This window comes from Aegilops tauschii, chromosome 5 (assembly GCF_002575655.3).
Source record: "Aegilops tauschii subsp. strangulata cultivar AL8/78 chromosome 5, Aet v6.0, whole genome shotgun sequence".
Classification (NCBI taxonomy): domain Eukaryota; kingdom Viridiplantae; phylum Streptophyta; class Magnoliopsida; order Poales; family Poaceae; genus Aegilops; species Aegilops tauschii.
Window position 1 is genome coordinate 37,141,155 of NC_053039.3, and position 22,243 is coordinate 37,163,397.

Here is a 22,243-nt window from a genome sequence, read left to right on the forward strand (position 1 = left end):
TCCGGCCTTCTTAACTCGTTGTATGCAGCAGCATGACTGTAATCTTGCTGGTGAAGCAATATAAATCCTGTGGTTCTCAAAAAAGAAAATCACATCACAGATACTCTCACCGTCATGGAACCAGTTTGTCTGGGAAAGCTGGCGTTTCACTTCTTCCAGTTCGAGTGTCTCCCCAGGCTTCAGTATGATGTCTTGTAGCAGCAGTTCCTTTTGTGTTTGCCTGGAGATTAAACCTACAAACCATGTGTGGTCCAAGCCAGCTTGTCTCATATACATCCAGTAGGCTTTTCCAAGGGTGTGACCCTGGAAACAGAGTTCATTCCGACAAATTCCATAAGCACCATAAGGTTGCAGAGGTTAACATATTAACTTGCACCATACTCCTACTTTCTAGGACCAATCCAACATTTATAGCTACAGATTCATACTCATGGCCCACATTCATGGGTAAAATGATGATTAGATCTTCACCGAACCTCTGAATTTTGGGTTTTTGCCGCATATATGAATGGAACTAAAAGCTTGGTTGGAATTATAGACGACTAAACCATCTTGGTTGTATTTTTTTTCTTGTCCTACGAGGTCTTCAGATTTTCTTTCATATCTATGAAATAAAACCACACCACTTGTTTTGGGTTGGAGGGAGTACTTTTCATACGACATAGTCCCACTTTCTAGCATTTGTTCCAGCAAATCAGTCAAACTTATCAACGCATTCCAATGCCTAAGAAATAAGAAATAAATCCAGTGCAATATCAAATAACACAACTAAAGTTCAAATATGAAAAGGAGTGTTTTACATCCACACTTGTTCATTTCTTTCCTGGTTAATTCCTTGATGTAATTACTGGCCGGTTGTTGACTTATAATTCAGAGCCGTTCGCACATTCGACCAAGTCACCTTCACTGAGATAGAGGCAAGCTCAAGCATGATTTGTTGACAATTATACCCATGTTTTTTTGCGCTCAAGCATGATTTGTTGACAATTATACCCATGTTTTTTTGCTTTGAAGGAACAATGGCAATCAAGATCACCATCATTTTTACAACTTCCCTGACCTACCTTGAACTTCAAATGCATCCAAGTATCCTCCTTTACAGCGATCACATGTCTTCTTAAGCCACACGACTCACCAATATTGCCACGAAAGAGTTGAATCTCATGTAACCCATCCATAATAAAAACAAACGAACTGAGAGATAAATCGAATCTACTCTGCACTTTTGATACGGTAACATCTATTGTGGCCTCAAATGCCCAACGAACGAGGGCTAAAGTGATGTCAACCGTGCCACAATCGCCATTAATACGATCTGTGAATGGGTATTCAGATGTGCATAGATTGTCGTACTCTATTGCACCATCAATTAGTTGTAGATCATCCTCTTCTTGCTCTCCTTTCTTGATCCTCATATCAAACTCAACTAGAACAGGGGCTAGCGTTGCGATGTATCGCTTAGGGCCAGTCATCCCAATAACAGAACCTTGCAAAACTATTATTATTTAGTAGCTCCTCATGTAAAGTAAGAAATATCGCTTTTCTTTCTAGCCAAACAACAGATCTAAGATAAATGATACACTACTAGAATCTGCAAATAGCCCTAGGGCTGAAATTGTTCCCTAGAGCCAAACTGGACACCCTAAGGACACAATGTATCCCTAGGGTAAGAACTGACAACCCAAGGGGTAGTATTATATCCTTAGGGCTCGCTGCCAGACCCAAGGGGTATTCTCTGGGTGGGACCAATCCAATGCCACGCTGGCAATGTTCCCTAGGGTTACTTATGAAAACCCTTAGGAAAGGGCTATGCCTAGGGTAAAGAAATGAAACCCTAGGGACCTAACACACACCGCTAACGGTGCCATGGCTCTCTCGTTAACACCGTGAAGTATTCTTAGGGTTTGTAGTGTTAACTCTAGGGAGATTTGCACACACTTGATTTTCAATATATATTTTATACCTAATAGTTATATTTTAAATATACCCACCAAAGATATATAAATTTAATTGTATAGGAAAAAATATACATGTGGAAATGTAATTCTATAAGAAAACCATAGGTTGATTCATCACTTTTTTGGAGCCCTAGGGTTCCCAAACTCAAGGGGTTGTATGGGTTAACGGTCACTGCCGTTATAGAAGATTTCCCTAGGGAGCAAAGTGAACCCAAAGGAAACCTACTTTACATGTCAGCGGGGCTAGCCTCCTGTCGCCAGTTTCCCTAGAGTTGGAAACCCAAGGGAAAGTAGATGTTACCTAGGGTATACCTTGGACACCCAAGGGAAACCGAGGTTCCCCCACCACTGAAGCCCTAGGGCGATTTCCCTAGGGTATACACTAGGGGAAATGGTTTCCCTAGTGTTTTTGCCCTTTTGCTTAGGGTATCAGGCCCTAGGGTTATTTGCAGATTCTAGTAGTGATAGCATAAAATCTAAACCCTCGAAAACAAAACAATTTAAGATATTTTGTCAACAAATATAATTCAGTTGCATATATAACCACAAACTTGCCTAATATATGCAAGGTCAACCCCATCATTATATAACATGCATTTGCATAAACGAATCCATACACTGATACAAATGAGATCATCAAAGTACAGCCACCTCAAATGTTTGACCTGTTTGATTGCAGGAATCCCAAAACGTGGTACACCAAAGCACAAATTACAGTGTTGTGCCATCTTGAGTATAAGAGGACTGAAAGAATGTTTGATTGTGGACAGGAAAAGCATTTTTTCCCCTAAAATGTTGGTAGTGGATAGATTTTTAATGAATTATAGTGCAAATGAATCCTAAGAGAGAGAAAAATCCTATAATTTGCAACCCTAAGGTAGGAAGAATTTTCGCTCGGACTAGAATCCTTAAAAATCTATTGGAAATCCTTTCTATCAAAGAGGCCCTATAAAAGTGAAGAATACTGTTTCACTTATGACAACAAGAGAGAAGTGTATTTGTAGTTTATGTGCCAACAAATTTAGTGTGTTTGGATAATTCATGGTATGGACCCTCATATGCATTGAAGGAAAGAAAATAAATTATTGTACTAAGTAATTGCCTTACATGAAGTAAGCTTCCAGAATTATGCCGGTTGATTTTACTTTAAATACCTATAACTCACTAATTGATCACTCAAATAAATTATAATCCATAAGCAGCACAAATGTCAATCATGTCTACGTTAGGTAAAGGTAACGGAAATGAGGGTTCGACAGCAAGTAAAATCCTCTTGATCTTCCTTGGCTGCCCGATGGGACCGAACCTTAGTGTTCTCGAGAAGTTGATGAGTTATAGCTACAGAGACCGTAGGACAAGACGGAGACATGTGTGTCCAAGTCTGTGTCAACTGTCAAGGAGAGAGCACTAACACAGGCTCTACATTTTTTTGGGACAGATATGGATGAAAAGTGTGTAAGACACTAAGACGGCATGCCATGCCATGCTGGCAATGTAGCAAGGGCGTGTTGAGGATCTGCAAGCACGACGTGTTCGGTGCGAACAAGCGGATGTGGTCACACACGTGCCATGTTGTCTGCCGACTAGGTGGCAAGGGATGCAGCCGATGCGGTAAGCGGTAATGTTGGGCGGTGAAAAAGAGTAGAAACGTTGCTTGGTGCAGCCTTAATCATACTCATAGGCAGAGGGATCAACAAAACAGTCAGCATAAGGATGAGGTTAGCAACACCTACGAGACGACTTGAGATGGGAATGTGTGTGGGTCCATCGAAGATACTACCGTTCAACGAATGAACTTGAACTTAGGCCTACTTTTATTCAACCTGGCAATGGCCTATTTTTTAAAATAAACCCGTGGGCTAATTTTGAACCAATCCACTTAAAGGGCAAGATTAGTCGAGGTTAATCAACAACTAGTCCATTAGTCGCTTGATGTGCCGACCAGTCGAGTCATGATATCAAGTCAACAACCAAACTTATGACTCACTAGTCTTTGACTCTTAAACACTAATTACATGGTTATAGTATGAAATACAAATATTTATATCTCGATCAGTTAGCTTTATGCATAAGACACCGAGATTGAGCTTTATTATTAAACGAATCCAATACTAAATATAATTGCATATATGTAAAGATGTGCACCTGTTCAACAATGATGGGATCATCTCTGCTACGATTGACAACATAATTAAGCAACGAATCATGATAATCCCGCACTGCTATATATCCATATAGCTGTACCAAGCCGACGTCGGTACTAGTTTTAGCCAATTTTAATGAGAAAATCTGCATCATATGAGTTGCATAATGTATATCACATTTTTCCCGATTCGGGGAGCAATTCATGGGCTGCGAGGACATCATTGGCTCGAGTTGTGCTCATGAAAAAATTACGAATATTTTATTTCAACAAATGATGAATTAGACAATATTTCTCACGAGAAGTAGAATTATAATTATGATTTGCCAACACATATTTGTGTTAATTTAGTGAAAATAATTAAAATAAGTATAATGTCTTTCAGCTTCATGAGTCAGAGCTTGTTGGTTTATGAGTAAAACTGACACATATTTATGTAACAAAAAAGTGTTGATTTGTTAAAAAGAACTAGTGTTAAGACCTTAACCATGCATGATATATAAACAAATTAATACCTAGAAATTTTATATAAAACATTCAACCTGTAAATACTTTTTTGCTAATTCATATATTCTCTATAACAATGTGTATATATATATATATATATATATACTATATATATATATATATATTGCATTTTTTAAACACAATAATGCATTTTTAATCAATCAACCAAACCACGTTATAGATTATGATAGGGAAGAGATTAGGATGACTTACTCTCATCACGTCGGGTAAGTGGCCATTGAACATATAAAGCCTCCTAGAGTACCCGCCGATCCAGCGCCATCGCGATTTCAAAATGATCATGCGCGCACGCTTCACCTTGCTGGCGGGGTAACAGTGATTTTCGTCGACCTGGTAAGTATCCCGCCGCTCATTTTTCTGTACGCCCCGTGATCGGCCCAGGAGCAGCTGACGAGTGGGCCACGCTTGCGCGTGGGGCAGCCTTGCAACGACACGCTTGTTGCTTGTTTCTGTCGATGAAAAACAGGGGCGGGGCGGTTGTGGGGCCAATGGGTCGTGGGTGTCCTGCTCGCCAATCGCGATCTGGAAAAAGAAACCCTACACCCACGAGCCAATCCCGCAGCCGCCTCCCCCGCTTCCTCCGCAATCCCGCAGCCGCCTCCCCCGCATCCTCCGCGCCTCTCCCTGTGCCACCCATCTCCTCCCTGCTGTGCTGGCCATCGCACCCTCGCCATCGACGATTCATGCGGCCGACAGCGAGCGCCGGTGAGCGACCGGGAGGCCGCCACCTCTCCTGGCCTCCTCCCAGAGGTTCCCAATCTGGAGCGGCGAGGCCAACCCCCTCTTCACACGCAGGTGATCCCCTCTTCCCTCAGTTCCCTCTCTCTCTCTCTCTCTCTCTCTCTCTGTCTCTTCCCTGACCCTCTCGATGGCCAGAGGGGCGACGGGGTGGATCGGGTGGCGGTGATGTCAGAGCTCGAGGCAGAGATGGCGGAGCTCGGGCTGGAGCGCTCACGGGATGACGGATTCAAGGGCTGGAGCGCTCACGGGATGGAGGTGCTCAGGCTAGAGGCAGGGGAGGACGCCCTACGGGCGAGCTGGAGGTGGAGGCAGTGAGAGCCCTCTCCCCATATCTCATTTTCTCCATTTCTTTCCCTCCAACATCTCACTACTGCTCTTGTATGGAACAACAAAGGGGATGGGAAGAGGCCTGGAGTTGCTCAGCATCGGTTCTGTCAACCTGCAAGGTTACAATTTTTCTTGCTCTTATCCTGTTCGATAAAATGGTTGTGGGCTAAACATTGTTTTTTTTTGTTTCCTTGCCTGTCCAGGTGGTTTGCTCGACCACTCACCGTCGGTTCTGTCAATATGCAAGGTTAGACATTTCTTGCTCTTGTCCTGATCAATAAAATGGTTGTGGGCTAAATCATTTTTTTGGTTTCCATGCCTGTCCATGTGCTTTGCTCAATCGCTCGCCGTCGATTCCATCAATCTGCAGGCTTAGATATTTTCTTGCTCTTGTAATGTTTGATAAAATGTCTGTGGGCTAAATCATCGTATTTTTTTTTGGTTTCCTTGCCTGTCCAGGTGATTTGCTCGATCCCTCGCTGTTGGTTCTGTCAAACTGCAAGGTGAGATGTGCTCTCATATGCCCCCTTACTTCGTTGGTTCTTTCTATTGCAAGAAGGTGCGACTTTGTTTGCTCACGGTTTCCCTGGTGGTTCGCTTCCTCCTTGCTTATTGGAGAAGATATTTGTACATTTTGGTTTGTGTGCATGCTTGTGTGCTGACGTCGGTTTTCAGTGCCCTGCAGTGCCAATTTAGGTTGGTTCTTGGGTGGAACCAATATGATTGTTGCTTACTGATTGGTAGGCATGGTGACTGTTTGCGTTAGTGCTTTGGAAAGTATGTGTGCAGTGGATAGTGGTTGCTGCTTCGTGATGAAGACAAGGCCGTCTACTTACGCTAATATTTAATCTGTGTGCTTCATAATGAAATTACCACCTGCTCATTTTTTATGTATGTGCCACCCAATGGTTGCTCGTGCCTAATTATATGGATGATGGGCATATGCATGCTTGCTCTGTGGGTTATCTGCTTGTTGTTTTTATGCATCTTCTCTTGATTAATTTTTGTTTCCTTATTGCCCACTGATTCCGTCTATAACATGCTGCTAGGTTCTTCGTTCAGCTGGATTGTAGGTTGGCTCCAGTCCTTGACCAGTTCTTCTGCAAGGAGAGTTTCAGTGCTCAGCATATTGCAGTCATTGCAGCAGCGAGTTTTATGAACCACCTCAATGGAGGGGACATAGTCAATGACAATCTCCTCCCATTTAATTAGATGGTTTGCCAGTTTCTTCCTGTAGATAGTATCACAATGATGCGATTCAGATGTTTATAATTCTTTTCTAACATTACATGTTCTTGTAGTCATTCATTTTGAAACCACGGAGGCCGTCGCATTATGCATTGGTTAGACTAGGTAATTTCTGTTAAGGCTATAATTTTTCTATCAATATGCCAAGATCGACTGTTCGCCTCACCTTTATTCTGCAAATGCCAAAATGTCCAGAACATAAATTTCAAGCTTTTAGACCTTACATATGTTATGAACTTATGAAGTTATGATATATGTCTAAATTCAGCTGGATCTTTAATTAAATCCTGAATTATAGATGTTTTATCCTTTTCTACATCTGAGTATACACTAATTAGTTAAACCTTTTCTTCTCCGGATCTGCATTCCACTTGTACTAATTGCCAGATTATATATGTGTTTGTGTTCATTCTTAATTAAAATTAGACCTAGCTGTATATACTACAAAATTTGTTAAACTTGCGCTGGGCAGGTTTCCATGATGAGTTCGTAGCCTTTACGAAGTTGCTGCCGCTTGTTTTCTGTAATCATTGCTCAAAAAAATTGATTCTTGCATCTAACCCTGATCCTGATGGTGCAGCTCACTGTTTTTTCTCTTGCCATCATCTCCAATAGTGTCGAGTCCCCTTCCTGGCGCCAATTGCAACACATATCTCCTTTGACTGATTAGCCATTGTTTCCTACAGCCGGTTTAGTTTTGTCTCGAACATCCGTTTTCTTTGAGATTTGTTTTTGTCGTGTGCTGATTATTTAGACATCCTCGCTGCCACCACAACCTATCCAAGCAAGCAACAGATCGAGGAGGACGGAGGCACGGCACGACGACGACCGTGGCATGGATCAAGAGCATGCTCATGGGCTCATGGCCTGGGAGCGAATCGGGCATCCTGGATCATGAGGGAAGCGGGAAGCCGCGGGGGCTGCCCGAAGAAGAGGGCGACGAATTGGGGGTGGAAGAGGGTGTGTCTGTGGTTATCTCCTTCCAAGACGACGCGACTTGATGATTTAGATTCGCCTTCCGAGACGATGCGACGCGGCAATTCAGATTTCTCTCCTTCCTCGCCTCAACGACATGCTCTGCTTCTCTAGCTTGTAGGTTGTGGCCTTTCTCTTCTCCTCTTGTTTCCTTGCATTCTGATCAAGCCATGGTGCATATTGCCTCTGGTTTGCTTATGTGAGTGTGCTTCTATACCGAAAATTTGATTTGCTTGTTTTTCACTTCTTTAGGGGTATGAGGAGAGAGCTCTATTGTTTGCAGCGGCTGCATCATTTCGACAAGTGATATGATTGATCTTTGCTATGTGGACCAATGGCATGATCTGTACCTAAGGTTGGAGATGCTGAATTCGGTAAGAAAAAGATGACAACCATTTGCTTGTTTTTCACTTCTTTAGGGATATGAGGAGAAAGCTCTATTGTTAGTCAGCTACTTCCATTTAGGATGATTAATTATTTGCATGAAGGTTGAGAGAATGGCCTTTATTGCCTTACAGTCCAACTGGTAAACAGAACAGTGCCTTACATAAGCACTAATGGCGATATTATATATTTATATGTATATGTTTTCTTTATGCAGAACACGTAAGAAATCACTGATGCGCATGGCTGGCAGCTTTCGCACGAAGAAGTAAAATTGGCAGGTGCTTTTCTCTACTTTCTAATATTATCCATATATCACAGGGCAATGATAGTTAGTTTTAGCAGGGGTTAGTGGTTCATCGTAATTTTTCTAGCTTCTTTTGTCCTTCAAATGATACAGAAGGCAGTCAAGTTCCATCCTCTAATTTCTTGTGATCTTTGTAGGACCAATTAGGATGCATACCTGAAGGAGTGAATCTACTGGTTCAGCTGAAAATTGATCTCTATTTGGTTTTTGATTTTGCGTTTGGTTTTGCCGTCCGCTCGTCCTCGGTATGCTCATCCATCTTGGCTGCTCTGCTTGCCTGCTTCTCCTCTCTAACTCAGGTAAATGGACCGTTCTTTAATTTGTTTGGGAACGACTCTTCTTTTACCTGTCTATTCCATAGCATGCCGGTGCACTGACCACTTCATGTCCATTTATTTATTAGGTTCTGCGATCTCTTGTGTTGCTGCATCGCGATCTTCTGCTTTGTTGCATCTCTGTTCTGTCATCGAGGTTTGCTTGCTTTCTGTCTAGCTAAAATGCATATTTCCTTTCCTGTACGTGTTGTCATGGTGTTTAAATTGCTGATCATTTTAATTTTCTGGATCCGGCACGCCATCGTGTATTGTTCGGCCTCGTCCCGCTTATATGTCATGCTTGTGTGTGAGCAGAATGTGTCCGCTTATTTCAGTCGTTATACATGTTTTGGAGGTCGTGGTGGCGGCGTAGTGCGGTGTGCTTTATGACGCTTTCGAATCTGTGTGAGGTTGCAGAGGACGTGTCTGTACTTGCTGGGGTAGAATTCAAATTGTGAGGGATGGTTGTGCTCAGATTTGGTCGCTGCTGGTCGGTTCTTGACTTCAGCGCATGAAAACCTGCAACTGCTATCAAGCGAACCACAGGTAACTAAACTTCTGATTTGGTGATGTAGACATAGATCTAGCTGATCCCAATTGCTGGAGTATTTTAGTTCTATTGATTTGTAGCATCTATATTATTAGATATACACTTACGGATGTGCTTCTTTAGTGTGCCTTCTCTCATCTCACATTAAATTATTTTGTTGTTCTAAATAATTGCTGCAGGAGGGAGCAGCAGGCATAGAAGAAATCGCAAGCCAATTTTGCTCAGCTGTAGCATCTTCCACTGACAATAAGTCTGCACAGCAGCCCGGTGAGGTTTGTTCTTGCATTTAAAAACATAAGTCTTCCAGTTGCTCTCTACTCACTGGTAAAAATGCATAATGAATTTCCTTTGTAAATACCCAGCTGAAGAATACCTTAGTTAAATCAATCAATAGTGAGTTGTATTACTAGATAGTAGAGACGTAAGAAAACGCCCTTAGGAGTGACACTCTACGTGGTTACCTTCTTAGTCCCAGCTATTGATATCATACTGAGATCACACTCTGCCAAGCGGAATGTTTGTTTCTATGTACTTCTGGATGCTAATTTACCATTCTTGATTTTCGTGGGGATATTCCTTCATTATTTGGTTACCTGTCAATGCTCGGTCCTATTTCCCACCTTGTGCTTTGACTTCTTGCATTTTTTCCATCTAAGTTATTAGGCTACTGCTGCCTGGTTTGCGCATGATGAACCACTAATTATGATGCACTGCTGGCTGGTCTGCCTTTTTTTAATGCTTTTTTAGTGACAACCTTCAGACTTAATGTATATTACTTCATTTCAGAGTTCTAAATTAAGACATCGCGGTCAATTTATATAGTAGTCTTCTAAAGTTTCACCTTCCCTTTGTCATATTGGCTTGATCAAATCAATGGGAAGCCAGCATTACTTTGATGTACTTGCCTACAGTCTTATTAAGTACTCCCTCTTCAAACTAATACAAGACCTTTTAGATCACTGCTTACCTTTTAGATCACTAAAATAGTGATCTAAAAGGTCTTACACATCTTAGCGCACATTTAACTACTTTATTTGTTGTACTACTGTGGATGTACCGCAGAATAAAGCAGCCCTCCATTTTTCTTCTCTGCAGGCTGATGTTCTTGCTCAGTATAAGCCAACAATGAAGAAACTGACCAAGCTATCTTTCATGATCAGTTACACACCAAGCCTATATTTTTGCTACTTCTACATGTTGCTATGATGGCCATTCAGCCCATTTTCTTGAACCTGCACTACAACGAGAGATCTGGGCAGCTTCTTTGTGGCTTCCAAACTTGAAATGTTTGTTTGGAAGTTAGTGTAGTTTTTTGTTGCGGATTCACAGCTTCTCACATGTACCGTCCTCTTAGATCTTCAGATTTCCAAAGAAACTAAATGAAGATATAGTGGTATGGTCTCAATAGTACAACTTAAAGCCCTCCATGCCTTATATTTCCTCTGAAATTTGCTCTTGAAGAATCATGTATCTATGTTAGATCCGGTGAGAAAAGGCGGCTTCCAAGTAGAGAATGCGGGAGTGTTGGCAATATTTGGTTTTCAACTTGGGTGTCTAAATATTCTTACAATACTTGGCTCCCTCCCGGCCTTTGCGCCATTGGCGCAACGAGTCATCTAGTAAACCTAGAAAACCAGAGTGTCTCTTGTATATAGAACCGTCCCGATGGATGGTGTTGTTAAGGATGTGGGCTGTATATACACCATAAGAGGTTCGCCCCTTCATCTCTGCTCTATCCATGGCTTCGGTGATGGCATATTGCTCGCCATTGGTGCAGAAATAGTTACTGCAACAAAGGAGGCAGCAGAGCCAATTTGGCTTGCCCCATGTATACTCGCCTTTTACTGCAATGTTCCTTGCCATGACGACCAAGGACGCATAAGCAGATCTGCACCAAAAGAGCAATATTAGAACCCGGTCAGTAATCCATGTCAGTCTCAATCCAGAGCCAAGAGATCTCCAGCAGCATGGTTAAGGGTGTGTTTGTTTGCAAAATATTTTTGCGGTTTTTTGGAAATACCATGGTTTCTGAAAAAACTTTGGTATTAAAAACTTTGAGATGTTTGGATGAAGAAAAAATAGAGGTTTTGTAAACTGCAGTATTCCAAAAACTATGGTTTTTTCACTGTTTCTGAAAAAGAGGTCTGGACCTTTTTTTTCTAAACAGAACAGAGAGAGAGCGTCCAAGAGACGCAGTCGATGTTGCTGTCTACGTCAGCTAGGATGAGATGCATGCGGTTGATTTAATGAACATAAGTTGTGACACGATCTTGATCAATGTGTGCCTTCTGGTTAAATTAATCGAGCCATTTAAGGCCGGCTGATCGCTCTGTTGATGGTTTAGGTGACGTTCATATACTTCCCAGAAGTCCAGGAGGCAGGATAGACAGGCAAATGATAAGTCAGTCTGCTACAAATCATAGCATTTAGGTGAGGATTGATAGACGCTAATTAGTCGTGCCGTGTGCCGTGTAGGTGAGTTAGTTTCAGCTTTAATCCAGTGTAACTGTCGTCAAAACTATAGTAAAGAAATACATCCGCCAAACACATGGGCAGTTTTGGTAAAACTGAGAAAAAACACGGTTTTAAGAAACTGCAGTATTCCATGCCCACAGATCAGAATACTGTGGTTTTCAATTACCACGGTTCTTTGAAAACTGTGTGGCCAAACTAAGCCTAATTTACTTATTTCCGATTTAATTAAGGAGCTCAGCCCCCGATTTCAACCAGGCATTTAACAATCCAGGAACTCGTACGAAAAGCAGACCGGCCGGCTAACATACACGGGAGATTGGATAATATGCCCCTCTTTACTTGGGCAGTAGATAATTTGCCCCTCTTTATTTTCGGTTGGATGATTTGCCCTGCTTTTCTTTTTCCAGTAGATAATATGCCCTTTTTAATTACTGTAATCATTTCTCAGTTTTTATCCCAATTTTCATCATGCGAAATGACCCGACTGCCCTTGTGGCAAATTGCAATTATGTCCTAGTCTCCTTCCTCGCACCATATCCAAATCGGGGGACGAGGCGCAGCGACTGGGCGGACCCTAGATTGGATGGTGTGGGCGGAAAATTAGGGTTCACAAGATTTGGGGATCTCTCGCTATGTGACGACCGAACGCCCGGGACGAGGAGATCGGGCGCACGGCGAGAGGAAGGGGATGAGGAGAGGAGCAGGGTAGGTCACGTAGGTGAAAGAGGGGATGAGAAGCAATTAGGCCCACTCCAATGGGGGACGTAAATCTTGGGTCGGCAAAATGAACAGTAGATAGACGGACGCGTCCGAAGAAAGAGAGCATATGTACCCAACACGAGTGACCTATTTGGAGCGGATAGGACAACTTTTTGAAGAAAAAACAGCCGCCGGGCTCGCAGGGGAGCAGCCGCATGGAGTAGACGGACATCGGCGTGCTCTGCCCGAGGGGAGCAGCCGCTGGGCTTGCAGGGGAGGAGCTGGCCGCCACGGAAGAACTCGCAGGGGGGAAGCCGGCCGCCCCGCTCCCAACGCCCCCGCCCGACTCATGGACAGACCGAAGAGCGGCGCCATGGCGCAAGCAAGGGGGCCGCCGAGGTGACGATGTAGGCCTCGGGCAGGCCATGGCGCAAGGCGACGCAAGAGGAGAAGATGTGGCCGCCGCCAGATGCAGAGGAGGGGCCAACTTCGGGTCGGGCGCTGCAACAGACCCAAATGGACGAGGAGGACGTGTAGAACGGCTGGTTTGTGTATGCTTTGACTCTAAATCTGACCCAAATTTGTGATGGAAATGGGTCCGAGCACACTCAAAACGGACGGAATAATGAGATGGGTCGCTACGCTGGGTCATCGTTTTTATCCGTTTAAACCCAAACGACACACGCAGACGAAATGGGATGTGCACTGAAGTTGGCCTTAGATTCTTTTGTGTGTGTGTGTGTGTGAATAAGTTGGCCTTGGATTCTTTCATTTGCATAACGTGTCCACGGTTTACATGATGCCTAAAGTACTCACGGACACACGCGCCCTGCCACATGTGGGCCATTGTCAGTCCAACACACACACACACACTTCTCTCTCGCACTCACAGGTCCACCGATACTCCTGTATCAGGTGTGACGTTTGCCTCCCCTTGAGCGCGAGCGTCTTCTTCCCAGAATCTTGCCGTAGGGTATCGATGCCGGAGCACTGAGTTGTCCTTCCAGGACGCCAAATCTGCAGCTAGCGAAGAACACTGCACCTTCACTTGTACCACTGAGTTGTTACCTTTCTTGACCAGGAGATGCTCGAGGATGGCGATTGGTTCCACACATTGTGTGTCGACTACCTCAAATGATGGCTGGGAGCGTGCCGACTGCTCCCAGAGCCAACCATTGTGTGTCGCCCAGTCCAATTCAGTGCGAGCACCGACCTACTCGACGCTTTGTCCATCCTGAGAGCAAGATGTTAGGCACGCTTGCTGTCAAACCAACGGCCCAAGGCAACTTTGGACACCATGGCCACCATGAGCGTGCTGCCAAGGCGCAGTCGGGCAAGTTCAATGGACTTAGCCATGAGCCTGGATGGCTTGGTGACCAATCTAAAGATCCTCGGCGCTGATGCCTCCCAGGAAAAGGCCGCGTGCAAGTTATTGAGGCAAACAGAACCGCCAACATTCGTACGTGCGTGCGCTCTGGCACAAACAGAACTGCCAACATTTACTAGCGAGTCCCAACAACGACGACAAAACTGTACTCAGGTTGCAGCTGTATATAAATTCTTTCTCGAGCAAAATATTAGCAGCAGGAGTTCACAGTGCATGTTCAGAAACAACCGAGGGAACAACAGCGGTATATATGAGATAAATTATCTACCCCATTTCTCGACCCCAGAAAATCATGGGTTTCAAACGCACCCGGTAACCAAAATACAAGCCAACAGCCAGCCTGCATGCCTGTCTATATCTGCAGTTATCAGCTTCTCCTCCGCCTTCAAGTCAGGGTGTTGGAAAGAATCACCGCCGCGGCCTCCCTTCCATGTCGGTTCCTTTACATTGCAGCCGCACAACAAAATGTCAGTCGAGATGCCGCTGCCATCATTTGTCCTCACTGGATCTTTCTTGGCAGCACAATTGTCCCCCCAGGCCCCAATTAACCAATCAGCTATACAATGCCCAGGCTCACAAGTCATCACCCGCCGCCGCTACTCCTGATGTTGTACAATCAGTAGACTCTACTATTGTTGTTGTTTCTGTATCTACTAAGCTAGTATCACCATGTACCCGCCTATAAAAAAGAACATAAGCTGCCGACGTCTTTATGCTATCCTCGTTCTCAAGACCTGAGACACAACGGTCGTCAAAATCATACCACTTCTTTTTCCCATCATTCTGCAACAGAAGAAGGTACCTCGTGTGAGAAGCTGACTAAGCACATGCAGACTTGCACATATGGAGTGTTTGCTTAGCGGGCTAAGCACATGCAGAGAATAAAAAACAGGTCAGCGGGGAAAAGAACGCTTACATAAACATATGCAGTGTAGTGACCTCCTCCCATGCTCCCATAGTGGTTACTGACAGCATACAGTTGATAGTGGTTGGACATCTGCCCGCTTCTGTCGCGGATATAACTCGACAAGTCAAGATCATGAATCGGGAAGTCCACATATGTATCCAGCTTGTTTTTTGTGTACCGGCTGTATGAAAATCTTTTTAGGTGTATTATGAGGATCTCCGGTAACCTCCAAAGGTCTAGTTTCTTACTAGCTTGTCGGTGTTCTTTACAACCTGGGCAATACCTGTGTAAAATGAAATAAACATGAATACTTGTGCATGCTTCTATGTTTTTCCTCCAGCAGTGTTTCTACTTCTTTGGGGAAGTAACTCAAAGCAAGAGATTATAAAACAGTGATACATGACAATATCAATGAAAAATAATTACCACATGTCCTCTGGGCCCAATGGTTCCTCCTTTATAAATGCTTCAAGACATGCATACAGGGAACAGGTTTCCTGTGGTCTCCTTGTAAACAGCACGGTCTTGTAAACCTCAGGAAGCGAATCCAAAGGATCAAGGTTGTATTGCTTGAGACCATTATCCTGCCAACTCACAGACACAATCAAACGCTTCTGCAAATTGGAAAGTGTAATAGTTTGATCCATTTCTATCTTCATGCGCTGGTTCGGGAACCTCTCAGTATTCAAGAAAAATAGCATGCCACCTTCAGTCGTCATGTCATCCTCACCAGCATTAGTGTTCATGCTGGAGCACTCTGCAGCATCGGAGCTCATATCGATATCTGAAGTTTCATTCACAGAGCTGCTTTTGCCAGTTATTTGATCAGCATCCAAAACATCATCTTTTGGTTCTCGGAATGGAGTCAGAGCTTTTAGGAGAAGATTGTAGATAGTACGCCCATCAATTGTGTCGGGGAGATTTGATACAAGAGGAGTGCCAAAATTCTTCCAAGACTTCCTGCCAAAACTAGAGATGGAGGACCTGTACATAAAAGGGAGATTTTATCGTAAGAAGGCTCTATCTGAAATTCTTAAGCAGATAAAACAAAAGAAAACAGACGATGAAGGTGTTGATATCCAACTTTTCTTTTCTTTCAGAAAAACTGAGATCTAACTTTGGCAGCACAACATAACAGACAAGGCGATTATACTTACTCCATACGTTCGCTTTTGAACACCACTACAGCTGCACCTTCACTGTCTTTCGGAAGTCGATATGCAACCAATTTATCTCCATCTCTGATCAAGGAGATATCATCAGAGGGATCCTCCAAGTAGCGGATGAGAGAACTATTGTAAACCTACATGTAAATATCACAAAAATATATTAAGGAAGCATGCAGGGATATGTAGTAGCTTTTGGCACAAGAATGATATGCGGGAATAAATATAATACCTCAGCAACCAGGAGGCGCTCGTCGTCTCTAAGCGAACAAGCATTGCTTAACGCATTGATGAGTGTCTTAAAGTCTCCAGATTTTGGTATACTCACAGTGTAAGGAGATGGCCCAATAGAGCCGTCAGTACTAAAGACTGTTACGGTCATTGTTCTCATTGTCGTTGAAGGCAGGGGCAAAGATAAATACATAAACGGGTCAAACGTTATGGAAACTTTCTTGCAAAGTGGGCAAACTAGCGTAGACTTGTATTGGCCCTGTCAATGAAGCACCAAAGATGGTCAAAAGTTTGACAAAGCATACAAGTTAAAGCAGCCAGAATAAAAAACGACCATTACCCACATTCATTCCACCCACAAATAGTGTGTATGGATATACCAGTTTGATCACGAATTACATAGGTTTGAAAAGGGATTCTACTTGCTCTTTCATTCGATATATGTATCCACAAGAATAACGTATAAAGATGCATTGCCTTCCGCCAATTAAATGGATCGGTATGGGCAATAGGCAGTCCAACGGAATTGCCTGGGCACTGGTATCACAGCTGTTTGGGTGTTGATGATTTGACTTGCCGATACCCAGCCCCTCACTGACACCCCTAATGAATATTAAAAGGACTAGGAAATGGCTTCCGTAAGTATGGGAGGAATCTAACAACAGATAACCAGTAATTTCTTAACTCATCCACGGGAAATAGAAGATAATTCAGTTAAGAGTAGTGGCTACTTTAAATGAGATATGAGATGGCATATCTTACAAAAATCAAGAAAATGCATGCTCATAAAACTAACCTGGCATGTATCAACTATAATGGAATCATTTCGAGCTAAATGGTTGCCCCAGTACTCATCGGCGACCTCTTCATCAGGACGACCATCTGAATCCTTTGCTTCAGCATAGGGTTTACATTTGACACGATTCAAATCTTCATGTAGTCCATCCAATAAGAAAGCAAGAAGCTCCTACAAATAGCACAGGAAAGTCATCTGTAAACCAATCTATTGGCACTCATAAAACATTCCAGGTAAATACTAAACACTATGTGAGTTTGCTAAAATACTACTACATCACTGGGAAGTGTGAAAATAATACAAAGGAAAGAACCAACACCCTCAAGAAATATAAGCAATTAAACAGGGCTAGTTTGGTTGCTGCCCTGGGCTGCATGCCTGGGCAGAAGTGTTGCCTGGCCCGGGCCTAGGACTTCGAGTTTTCTAGCCTGGTGAGGCAGCCTGGACTAGCACCTGCGTCGAAACAGGGCCTGGGCCTGGTAGGTAGTATACACATAACTGATGCATCAGCCAACAATCCACCTGCAAATGGATTGATTAGCGCCAGGCAGCCGCTGGCCACAGTCCAGGCAACTAGAATCTGACGCCTGACAGGCTAACTATTGGCCTGAGCTATGCAGGCCAGGCTAGCTCTATTATTTTTAAGGGTTCCAACCAAACAAATAGCAGGCAGATCCCAGGGAGGCTCCAGGCCAGGCACCACATAGCAAGGATGCAAACCAAACTAGACCACAAACTCACAGGATTCTGGCATTGTAAATTATCAACAGGATTAACACAGTAGCAAGTAACATGACTCGTAAATTTAGGCTAATTGATTCTGAACGTGAAAATGGAAGTAGGATTAAGTGTCTTAACACATTGCCAACCATGCTAAAAACATCTGTGTCTTTCAGAAAACAAGAAATTTACTAACCTGTGAATCATGTTGGTTAAAGCCACTGAATTGGGGGGCAAAGCGTGCAAGTTTTGCCTTAAACTGGCGAGGAGAAAATGAGGTTCCGTCAATAGCCCACAACTTCCTCACCAGATCTCCAAATGAATAAGCAAGCTCCCCCTATTTAAGAAACATTGTCTAGATGAGCAACGGAATAAAAATTAAGAATAAATGAACTGTGTTTATGGTAAAAGAAATTTCAACATGCCTTCATTCCTAGTGGGTTCTGGGTGTTTATTTCCTTCTGGTAATCTCCAAGAAAATAGTCAACCAGCTTTGAAGTATGAGCCAAACACTGGACTGCACTGTTCATGAAACATGTGTTTCCAAGATTGTCTAATCCTATTAAACCAGAGCCAACTTGCTTACAGATTCCACCTGATGAATCCAGATCCATGTCCATGATGCCACCATTGCTCAAAGCTGAGCTACCCATGGTCAATGCTAACTCATCTTTTCTCCCAGCAGCACCATTAGCCGGAGGTTCTGATATATCATAGAATTGTATTTCCAGAGGCATCTGAAGATGTGAACAAAATCATATAAGCACAATATACTACAGAAGTATTCCATTACTCATCTAAAGATATGAATAAAAGGCCGTTGAAGATCTTATTTCAGAACTTAACTGCTGTTAGATTTAGTATCAAATACTCCCTCCATCTCAAAATGTAAGACATATTTTGACACTGTCAAAAACGTCTTACATTCTGAGACAGAGGGAGTAACTAGGAAGGGCAACCTGGTGTATACTTCGTTTAGTCAAGCCAGGCGCGTCTGGATTAACCTAGCAGAAGCCAACTCATCTATTTTGAGGAAGCTGGCTCAATCCAGATCGGTCACATCATCTTTGATATTATGGAGGGAGGGGGGTACCAGTAGCAATATATACAATGCTAAACATGCTTATAACTTGCCAGATATAAGTAGAACTTCAGGCATTAGCCCAATTTACTTGCAAATAAACAGGCTAGCACTCCAGCATTGAGGCGAGGTTAGATTTCAAAAGCTCAGAGAAGATGCGGGCTATAAGCATACTTTCAATTTCAACCCGCTTAAAAGCAACTGCAACTATTAGTTACTTACTACCCATGTGCACATGAAAATTTAAGTGACTAAAGTATAAAATTTTCATTAGGACAGTGAATATTTACTCAAGAAACCAGCAATATAGCGTTACAATGCTCCGCATTCAAATAAAATTAGTAATGGGGATTAATTTGGCTAATTAGTAGTAATGCAGTAGAAAAGCCTTAAGAAGTGGCTAGGAGATAAAAGACTATGACCAACACAACTGTACAATTAATTTATAGCAATCTTATGCAAGAAATTAAGCATAGGAAATAGAATGGCAAATTTGATCGAGAAGATAATGACCTCCTGGTCAGAAGACCGAGGATCTTGGGGCATACGGTTCCATTCATTCATCAATATGAAGGTTGTTCGCCCAGAGAAATCCCATATGTGAACCTAAATATAATAGACATGTGATCAAAGAAAAGAAACACAAAACTTTACACATTCAAGTGAAAATAATCAGAAATTACCGGCTCAGACTCCGAAGCCAGAATCTTGTTTGCTCTTTTAAAGTTCTCGGCTGAGTTGTCCTGATATGTTAAAAGTAAAAGTTAGAACAACACCGTTTTCTTATGAACTGAAGTGAAATTCATGCATGAAAACATATAGATCCTTTACAAAACAAACACTGCTGAGAAACCTTTCTTCAAAACAAGGAGGGGAAGCAGATAGTGTGGAAAATAACACATACCTTTCTACTGATCTTCACCGTTAGTGCATTTGTACCTCTAGTGACCGAAACTCTAAGCATTATAGGATAAATGTTTACGGATGCCTCTTCAGTAAGCAATGAACTTTTGCCATTGGACTTGAGAGAATCAGAATGCCTAGGTGAGAAAATCAAGAAATCAATTAAGTTATGAGACAGATAATATAAACAATCAGGGCAAACCAAAAATTGGAGCATAGCTAAACCAGCCAGCTATGCATATATTACACAATTGGTAGGCCTAATTTTTAGGTGCATCATTGCATTCAAATATTACATTTATGTAATCTCACTTCCCATCCATCCACCAGCTCAAGGAATAAATGCAACAGGCTAAATACAATACCAGATCTCTTGGTCTGAACTTGCTGCATGGTGTAATGAGTTTCCCTCAGAATAGTTTAAAGTGGGTTACATCCAAGCTTCATCTAAAGACTCAAGAAAAATTGGGTTTGTAACTTTGTACTATGACTCGTACAACACAAAAGCATAAAGTGAACCAATAAATGTCCCCTTGTTGCCATCGGCTATCGCAGACAAACTAGAGATGAAACGACAAACCATATAGTAGACTAGACCATCATATTTTTCTTTCTCCTACAAAACTATTCAAGACATGCTGGAGACAGAGCATCAACAGTAGTAGCCTCCGCGGAGCCAGTATGACAAAAAAATTCAATTATAACCTTCATGGAAAATTGACGCCAAAGAACTCTCCGCCTTGGTTGCACATTGCTTTAATAAGAAGGAATGCTATGTACAATGTAATACGTATATAATTAATAATCCATCACTTTCAGTTAGTAAGCGTGTCACTAATAAACCTTTCATGTAACGCAAATAAGTCCAACTGCACACTTTATAGCATGCTTATACAAAGTTAATATTCCGTACACATATAAGGAGGATAACAAACTAGTGTGTGCACAAGACGACACAACAATATCGACGAATTAATCCATCCGCCTAGGCGCATTCATTCTACCAGCAGGAAGCTCAGTGGCGCGCATGCAAGTGAGCAACGGACAGTTACCCTATATAGCCCACCTGAGACTACCGGTGCCATTTTAGAAACATAGGGTACAAGCTTGGTTCTCTAACTCCCTTTAACCCCAACGGCAAGGGTGATTCCAATCTAGAATCTAGAACATACCTATTGACCAAACCACATGCATTAATCGACAGCGCAATGCATATGATACCTAAAGCTTCACTGGGCACCAACCATCAGATTTGATCCAATACTAATACCATGCATCATCGCTTACGTAATAACCCGCGCACCAGGCATGATCAGAATCTAGGCATTACAAATGCATCTATATCTATTCATCCAATCCATGATCCGCTCCCGTCCCAACGGGCAAGTAGAGGCAGAGTCTTTTGTGCTCACCAGGTGCGTGCCTTCCCGAAGAGGTCGGCCGCGACGAGCGCGTAGCTCCTGGCCCCGGCCTTGGCGGAGGCTTCGGGCTGGAGGAGGTCGTCGGCGCGGCGGAGGGTGAAGGCGGCGTTCTCGCTCATGAGCAGGCTGAGCACCCCGCGGAACCCGTAGGAGGGGCCCCCCGACGGCGCCGCCGCGTAGGGAATCCCGTGCGCGTCGATCTCGGCGCCCTCCTGCGCCTCCCTCCACCACCTGCATTGCTCGGGCAGCGATGCCGTCAGAGATGCCATCCGCAGACCCGCCGGCCTCGGATCGGAGGGCTAGGGTTTGTTGGAGCGCTTACCGGTGCTGGACGAGGAAGACGCGGTCGTCGTCATCGGCGGGCGCGGCGGAGGCGGGGCCGGGGCCGGAGGTGGACGCGGCGTCGCCGGCGGCGAGCGGGGAGGAGGGCATTGGGGTGGGATCCGAGGGAATTCGGCGGCGAGCGGGCGTGCGGCGGATTTGGAGACGCGGCGGGGAGGAGATCGATTTGGATTTGGATTTGGATTGAATCGAAGCGGAAGGCGAGGAGGGGGTGGAGAAGACGATGCCCTGAAGGAGAAGGTGCTATTTACGCGGAGGACGATGAGTCACTTGACCAGAGATCGAATCGAACCGCGCCGCGGCCACAGCGAGTAGTAGCGCTTTCTAGAGCCGGGCCCACCCGTCGGCCTCGGCTGCTGTCTTTCTTATCGATTTTTTTTTTTTTTGCAAAAGTCTTTCTTACAAATTTTGCTATGTACTCCTTCCGTTCCTAAATATAAGTCTTTGTAGAGATTCCACTATGAACCACATACGGATGTATATAGATGGATTTTAAGTGTAGATTCATTCAATTTGCTTCGTATGTAGTCCACCTAGTGGAATCACTAAAAAGACTTATATTTAGGAACGGAGGGAGTACTCCATAGAGTTAATTACACTATTAATACATAAACTTGCAGCGCAGGTACAGTTTCATACA

General features: G+C 43.5%; 2 protein-coding genes and 1 long non-coding RNA gene across 3 annotated transcripts; 1 reads left to right on the forward strand and 2 right to left on the reverse strand.

The window, feature by feature from the left end:
• Nucleotides 1-548: 548 nt before the first annotated feature.
• Nucleotides 549-11,241, reverse strand: LOC109735179 (uncharacterized). The gene is made up of 5 exons (XM_073499690.1): nucleotides 11,096-11,241; nucleotides 4,822-4,846; nucleotides 4,104-4,339; nucleotide 3,011; nucleotides 549-1,486 (listed from the first exon to the last, which is right to left on the reverse strand). Exons 1-5 carry the CDS (start codon nucleotides 11,213-11,215, stop codon nucleotides 945-947), a joined length of 924 nt encoding a protein of 307 aa, XP_073355791.1. The 5' UTR covers nucleotides 11,216-11,241; the 3' UTR covers nucleotides 549-944.
• Nucleotides 5,786-10,964, forward strand: LOC123493941 (uncharacterized). The gene is made up of 3 exons (XR_012183991.1): nucleotides 5,786-8,041; nucleotides 8,173-9,747; nucleotides 10,571-10,964. It is a non-coding gene; the product is annotated as an uncharacterized lncRNA (long non-coding RNA).
• A 2,935-nt stretch (nucleotides 11,242-14,176) lies between the features above and the next one.
• On the reverse strand, nucleotides 14,177-21,945 carry LOC109735001 (ubiquitin carboxyl-terminal hydrolase 8). Its single transcript, XM_020294194.4, has 13 exons — nucleotides 21,584-21,945; nucleotides 21,253-21,492; nucleotides 19,842-19,977; nucleotides 19,621-19,680; nucleotides 19,451-19,543; nucleotides 18,282-18,593; nucleotides 18,053-18,193; nucleotides 17,137-17,307; nucleotides 16,342-16,599; nucleotides 16,101-16,246; nucleotides 15,370-15,927; nucleotides 14,953-15,226; nucleotides 14,177-14,819 (listed from the first exon to the last, which is right to left on the reverse strand). Exons 1-13 carry the CDS (start codon nucleotides 21,691-21,693, stop codon nucleotides 14,610-14,612), a joined length of 2,709 nt encoding a protein of 902 aa, XP_020149783.1. The 5' UTR covers nucleotides 21,694-21,945; the 3' UTR covers nucleotides 14,177-14,609.
• Between the last annotated feature and the right edge of the window lie 298 nt (nucleotides 21,946-22,243).

What these genes read in the sequence shown, in the direction of transcription:
- LOC109735179 (XM_073499690.1), bottom strand. Translation starts at nt 11,215, where the DNA reads ATGGATAGAGCAGAGATGAAGGGGCGAACCTCTTATGGTGTATATACA. An exon ending in ACTCTGGTTTTCTAGGTTTA is followed by an intron (nt 4,847 to 11,095) that starts CTAGATGACTCG and finishes TTATATGTTCAA; the next exon opens with TGGCCACTTACCCGACGTGA. An exon ending in ACTTACCCGACGTGATGAGA is followed by an intron (nt 4,340 to 4,821) that starts GTAAGTCATCCT and finishes TTTTTTCATGAG; the next exon opens with CACAACTCGAGCCAATGATG.
- LOC109735001 (XM_020294194.4), bottom strand. Translation starts at nt 21,693, where the DNA reads ATGCCCTCCTCCCCGCTCGCCGCCGGCGACGCCGCGTCCACCTCCGGC. An exon ending in GTCTTCCTCGTCCAGCACCG is followed by an intron (nt 21,493 to 21,583) that starts GTAAGCGCTCCA and finishes CGAGCAATGCAG; the next exon opens with GTGGTGGAGGGAGGCGCAGG. An exon ending in TTCGGGAAGGCACGCACCTG is followed by an intron (nt 19,978 to 21,252) that starts GTGAGCACAAAA and finishes TTTCTCACCTAG; the next exon opens with GCATTCTGATTCTCTCAAGT.